This window comes from Egretta garzetta, unplaced genomic scaffold (genome assembly GCF_000687185.1).
Source record: "Egretta garzetta isolate BGI_Z169 unplaced genomic scaffold, ASM68718v1 scaffold906, whole genome shotgun sequence".
Classification (NCBI taxonomy): Eukaryota; Metazoa; Chordata; class Aves; order Pelecaniformes; family Ardeidae; genus Egretta; species Egretta garzetta.
Genome location: NW_009259870.1, coordinates 122,510 through 129,167, shown reverse-complemented (window position 1 = coordinate 129,167; position 6,658 = coordinate 122,510). Strand labels below are relative to the sequence as shown.

Here is a 6,658-nt window from a genome sequence, read left to right as displayed (position 1 = left end):
GGACCGCTCGGTGGAGGGGCTGCGCGACCACCGCCTGCGGCACCAGCACAGCACCAGCGCTGCCGTTGTTTATTCCTTCCCTGGAAAACATCAGGAGAATGACTACGCGGCGAATTTGTGGTTATTGCTGTTGAACCCCCCGGTGCTGGCACACGTCAGGGAACGGCTGCGAGAAAGCGGGGGAAAACAAACTGGCTTTGCCTCCCGCTGCCGGCACGGGGATGCTGGTGGCCAGGCCAGCGCCGGCTCCGCAGCTCCAGGCAGCATCCCAGCACAGCGTGCCCACGCCGGAGAGCTGGCCTCCGTCAGCGAGCCCCTGGCCGGCGGAGGGGGCTGCGGGCTCACTGTGACTGCCCAGAGCGGTGACACTGGGAACAATTCCTGCCCCAAAGGGCTGTCGGGCTCTGGAATGGGCTACCCGGGGAAGGGGCAGAGTCCCCACCCCTGGGGGGATTTAACAGCCGGGCAGAGGCGGGCCGCCCGTGGCAGAGCGGGCACCGGCCCCAGGAGGCAGCAGTGCAGCACCGGTACCATGTGGTCAGAGATGGGTGCAGTGCAGGAGAGTAAAAGCCTTTGATAAGGGGGTGTTTATGATGAAAATTTTTTTTCCAAGCGCTCTCAATTTCCATTAGCACTACTGCAGCTTTACAACCTCAGCCCCCGGGTCGCCGGTCTGGTGCGGCAGCGTCTCCATGCATTTTTCTGAAGAAATCTTGATGTCTGATGTAGATAAGCCAGAACGGAAAGCATGATCTGTCCCTGGGCTCTCAACGTAGGGGAACCTTTCCTGACTCAAGAAGCTAAGACACAGAACGGGCTATTCTGCGCTTAAGCCTCTCCAGACTAACGCCCCCCCGGACCACCCGTCCAGCCGCTTCCCGGGGGACTGCTCCATTTCTGGGAATGTCAAATGTCTGACGGCAGTTCATCGCCAGGCTTTGGCATACAGTGGCAAACCTATTTTGCCTCAGTTTCGGTCCTATCGCCCACACATAAGAAGTAGTATCCCTGTTTTCTGGGGCACTTCATGAGGAACAGGGCCAGGGTGAGGAAGGCAGCTTGGCATCGCCCCCACGCCCCAGCCTCAGGGATGCTGGAAGGTGATCAGGATCTGCTGCGCCCAGAGTGACCTCAGCCTGCTGTAATTCCACTCGTTCGGCTGGCAGGATCACGACACGCAACCGGCAGCATGTTACGGACCGGTAGCCTCGACGCTCGGAAACAAGGAGCGTATTCAACGACACACATCTATCACCGGGCTGGTTTCATTTACAGCACCTGATAACCATCTGGGAACTTCCCAGTCCCAACGGACTCCCGTATCACGACTCTGAACGCATCACAGATATATTCTAGCCTGTCACACGGGAGCAGCCCGACTGCGAGGAGGAATCCCCTTGAGATTTTGTGTCTCTCTTTTGCTGTTTTACAGTTGGTCGGCTTGTGAAACACAAAAATGGTGAGGTAGGACCTCTCCCATCTCTCAAGCCTCGGCCACCTCCAGCCCGGTTTCCCCCATCCCACTTCCACGTCATGAAGCGGCACACTTCTGGTTCGCCTGGGGAACCGACCCTTTTCGCCACTCCACGTGGGTCTCGGGACGGGGCTCACACGTGCTTAGGGAAGGCTTCTGCAGGGCTGGTGGACACAGCCCTGGATGGGGAGCAAAACCCCCACAGGGAGAGCAGGAAGAGAGCAAGACCCTGAGCCCCCGACCAGCAACAGCCCTTCCCGCGCAGGGAAGCGGATGCGTGCCTACGCAACACTGCGTGCCGGGGGTCACCATCAGCAGGGACAGACCCAAAAGCGCGAGTTTCTACATGCTCGGTCACCCCCTGGCCAGCCCTCCCACCGACCAGCCACCCACAGCAGACAACCCTCGCAGATGCTCACCGTGGAGCTGCGTGACGGTGGGGCAGGGGCTGCAGACCGCCTCCTTCGAAACCCGCCCCAGGCGATGCAAGCGAGGGGCTTTAGGACACAGTGGGGATGGGTCGGGATTTGTTTGTTTTCCTCCTCACCTGGCAAGGCCTTTGCCCATTTGACCACGTAGACCAGCTGCCTCTCCCCGAGCTCGTTCAGGCTGGTCAGCAGGTTGGAGAAGGAGTCCGGCTGGCTGTTGTCGTGGCCGGCACACACCACGCCAGGCTCAATGGCCTCCAGGACATTGAGGAAGATGGGCTGGGACTCATACCCATCAATGCAAGTCATCACCATCTTGGGAGCCTGCTCCTCCGTGGGGCTGGACGAGCTGGCTGCCTCCCCATCATCCAGCGTCTTCAGGTTACCCAGCTTCTTCAGCTTGCGGGCTGTGGAAATGAGAGATTTTAGTGTGAAGCTTAAAAAAGCTCAAGGTTTCTTGGCTGCCAGCTCCATCACTTGTATTTACGAGGACAGGGAAGCCGATGGCCAGCAGCAGCTACCCCTTCAGTGCGCACCGCCCGGAGTGCCTCAGCATCGCAGACCTCGCCTAAGGACAAAAGGAGCATGCACTGCACACGGAAATCCCTTCGCCCATTACTCCTATGTAGAAAAGAACCAGCATGGTTTACATCCTCAGCTGTGACCCATCTGGCATTAACGCCCACTTAGAAATGGAGAGGAAGAACTGGGGAAAAGAGGGAAGAGGTGGCTCGAGTCAAACAGCTCCTCACATGCAATTAAGAAGGGAAGCAACGCAAGGAAATAAACTCACTAGATGGACACGTTCCAGAGAAAAAAGCCATTGCACCAGGATGCTCAAGTGGGATTGCTCCATCCCAGGCCAGAGTGGAAGTGGGCTGTAACCGCGTGGAAAGCCTTCTCCCTGCCCGGGGCTCCTGCAGCCCCACTGCCCTGTAGCCGAGCTCTCCCAGCTGGGTCGCTACTCTACAGATCTATCATGGGAAATACAGGTTGGAAGCTAGCAGGTGCCCCACAGCTGCTTCCCTGGCGTCTCCCCAGCCGGCCCACCAACGAGGAGCAGGGGTGGCCTTGCTATGCTGGCCAGCTCCCCGAGGAGCATCTGCAGGGTGGGCTCGTGGGGCTGGGGCTGCAGGCAGCCCTCGACTCTGCCCCTGCCACCACGACGAGGCGCTGCTCCTGCACGCCCGGCTCTTAATTGCAGCTGCCAGCCTGCTAGCAAGATGTGCCAGGAGCTCTGATGTGCACCTCCAGAATCCTTGGGGAGTCAGCGTTCACCTCACTGGGTACCTACGGGTTTGCAGGCTCCTGCAGATGGGAACAGGTCTCACCCCTTTCCGACTCCACAGCCCCTAATTAGTTAGAGAAAAAAAGCCCATCACTTAATTCAAGCAGAGAATGTAACATCAAACCAATTGTCCTTGGGGTTTTGGCTCCTTCATTACATGATGCTTATCTCAAATTTCCTTTCAGCTGTAATTAGAAAAATAAGCAGCCGAACATAAAAATGTCAAGTTAAAGTGCAGCTTTGTAAATCAATTCAAAGCGCTGATCTTTAAGTAATGTACTTTGGATGATCTACTGTAAGAGCAATTAAGACCGGCTGCTCGGTAAAAAAGGAGGAGGGAAGAGTAATAAAAACAAGAGAGAGCAGGAGGAACACAGGGCCGCGGCGCAGCGTGACGCGCTTCAGCCCCCCGGGGGGGGCACAGCACCGCTCTCCCTGGAAGCCGCGTTCAGGTTTTGCTCTCGACAAGCAGCGCAGGAGGAGAGGAGCGCGGAACGCCAATCCCTCCTTCCCAAACAACCTGCCGTTAATTCGGGAAGGAGGCACTGGGGCTGACCCCAGTGCAGTTCCCGGCCCTTTGCTAGTGAAGCTCTACAGTCATTCCGAAAATTGGCCGTTTCTACCACAGCCTGCAAGACAACGCAGAGATGGGAAAAGAGCAATGAACATTAAGGACCGGCAGCTGGGCGGGCTGCGTAGGGTCTGCCGATAAGCTCGGCCTGTGAAAGCCCAGGTCGCTGTAAGCAGATACAGCCAGCAGCCCAAAAAGAGCCGTACTCAACCAATGTCGGACTCCAGCCTTGGCAGCCTGGACTCCCAGCAAAAGCTGACGGGAAAACGGAGGCCTGAGCTGGCAGGATGGTTCGATGGCCACAGGGCTAACAGGATCCTGCGCCAGGAGGAGGAAAACGCTGGCCTGGAGAGCATCTTACTGGCCCCATAAGCAGTGACGCTGCTGACAGCGGGAAACCGTGGCTAGACGTTCGCCGTACGAGGGAGGTGTTTGCCGACTGCGGAAGCCGTAAGACTAGTAAAGACGGGGCAATGCACCTCGGAGAAAGGGCGTAAAGAATTCTACCCTGGTGGCTATGCAGCAGGCTGAAGGGTTAAGTCACAGCCAACAAATACCCAGGGCAGGGACAGAAATTCAGTATTTTTTTCAATCTGGCAAGCACAGGCTTGCTAAAGACGCAGTTCCTGGAAATCAAGGACAGACAAGATGAGATGAAAAACAAGGTGCATCTATCCCAATGCTGAACGGAACGAGCTACTGCAGCCGTGTGGCAAAACGTGGCAGGTTCTCCTCTGCTGGCAACGCTTACATCCATAGCAAGTGTTTCTGTAAGGCAGGAGCTCTGCCTTAACCGCAGGAACTGGACCTGAATTAGGGCTGCATACAGGCACGCCTCGTGCCTTGGGCTTCTGCAGCCTGCCGGCGGCTAGCACAGCAGTTTTCGAGCCCTGCCACCAATGGAGTGAACTGAATTGTACCCGTTTGGGAGGTTTTGCCCCAGGACAGGACCTACACGGAGCACAGCCGCTAGGCTGGAGGTACACAGGCGGGCTGCCAGCTCCGGCGAGGGCAGGGGCGCTGGGTTCTCGCAACGGGAACAGCCTATGGGACCTGGCACGCCAAGGTGACAACACACCGGCAGCAAACGAGCCGGAGGCGCCTTAAAAAGCTCTGCAGATCAGCAGGAGTTGCGCTGGCGGAGCGATGTGCAGGGCGCAGGCTGGAGCAGGATGGAGGGGTCCAGGTGCTCTGTGTGCAGCGGGGGCTGGCAGGATCCGTGCAGCCAGGGCACAGCAGCACATGTCCCGTGCCAGGGGGGGTGGCAGGATCCGTGCAGCCAGGGCACAGCAGCACGCATCCCTTGCCAGGGGGGTGGCAGGATCCGTGCAGCCATGCAGGCACCTGCACTCGCAGTAGGAATTGGTGCTGTGGGAGAGGCAGGACCATGCACCAGCAGAACTGAGCCCACAAAACTGGCATTATCCCTTTTTTGTTGTTTTTTCAGTTTTTTTTCTCCTTCCCTTGGTCTTTACGTGCTGATCGGGAGGGAAGATCCTGTTTAATGGATCTCAGCCGGCAGGTCAGGGTGATCTCAATCGATAGCGAAGTGCTTCGACGCGTTGCCGTTCCATGCCAAAGCAGAGCGCCCTACAGCAGGCGCTCCGTGTGCCCCCCCCTTGGACACCCGGAGCTGCAGGTCACAGCCGGCTCTGCTACGCCCTGCAAGCGCCTGGGAAGTCACAGGCAGTCCAACCGACTGCTGGGAGCTTGGAAGCGCTTCCAAACGCTCTGCCTCGCTGGTGTGGGAGAAAGAACCGTGGACAAACTCACAGCACGCATGTTTTTAACAATTGCCTTTAAACCGACATTCAAAACAAATGTAAACCAGAGCAGGCAGAACAGGTCAGGGTGACCCAAAGAGCTTAGAAAAAAACCGGGAGGGAGGGGGAGCTATCAGTATTAGCATTAATTTTGTCAGTGCGTCCTGCAGAAGAAGGTTATGCTGCCGTGTGTCTTCTCTTACTGAAGGAAATTTCACCAGAAAAAAAAGCACTTATATATAAAAGTGCAGGCTTGTTTTGGGCGGCATTACGAAACCCTTCTGCTGGCTGCAGACCAGGGAGCTGGGTTTGGCTCCTCACCCCCATCCCCCAGCTCGGGAGCCCAGCAATCCCGCGGGCAGGGCAGTGGTGGCGGCCGGGTCCCGGCCCTCCCAGGCAGACAAGGGAAGGGTCCCGGAGGAGGCTCCCAGCTTCCTGGGAAGCCACGGCTACGCATGGCCACGAAAATGACTGTCACCAGAACCGCGGCAAGGTGGCATGGGGGCAGGCAGGGCGCTGGGACGGGCTCCTCTGCCCTCGCTCCCTCCCAGCTGGGCTGGGGGACCGGGGCTGGGGGCAGAACTGGCGAAGCGGATACTGGGAGATAGCCACGATGGAGAGAGCCGCCCGGCAACTTCGGCAAGCAAACGGCCTGCGTGGTCGCATCAGGTGGATGGAGCCCCTCCCTGGTGCTCCGAAATCGAGGTGCGCCTCTGCAGGTGCCCGTACCCATCGCTCCCGAAGCGCGGTGGCAGCAGCAGCACCCTGCCGTTTGCCGACTGCTCGCCCGCGACGGAGGGGACCGAAAGCAAAGGGCGGTCAGAGGCCGCGCACGGGGTTGATGCCGTGAGGGTTTAGGACTGCATGGCCCTGCGGGATGTTTGGTTTTTCCGCTTGCTACCACGAGGAAAGGAGCGAGCTGGCGGCTCCTGCCCTGCCGACGGGGCGTGCGTGTGGTACCTGAGCTGTAAGCACGGTTCTGGGGAGAAACAAAATTAAAACCACTGCTCCTCGACGAGCAACAAGCCAGAACCTTTTCATGGTCTTCAGGACAACACTCCAGCAGCTCCGGGAGGCCCTGCCCATCACTGGTGGCAGTATGTAAATGAAAATGTTGGCACATCTGACCAGCCA

General features: G+C 58.1%; 1 protein-coding gene across 1 annotated transcript in view; it reads right to left on the bottom strand.

Moving 5' to 3' along the window:
* The window catches only part of AR (androgen receptor), a 26,758-nt gene that overhangs the window by 5,324 nt on the left and 14,776 nt on the right, over positions 1-6,658 (bottom strand). The window contains 1 exon segment of the mRNA XM_009640113.2: positions 2,022-2,309. Coding sequence (XP_009638408.1) covers positions 2,022-2,309 — 288 coding nt within the window.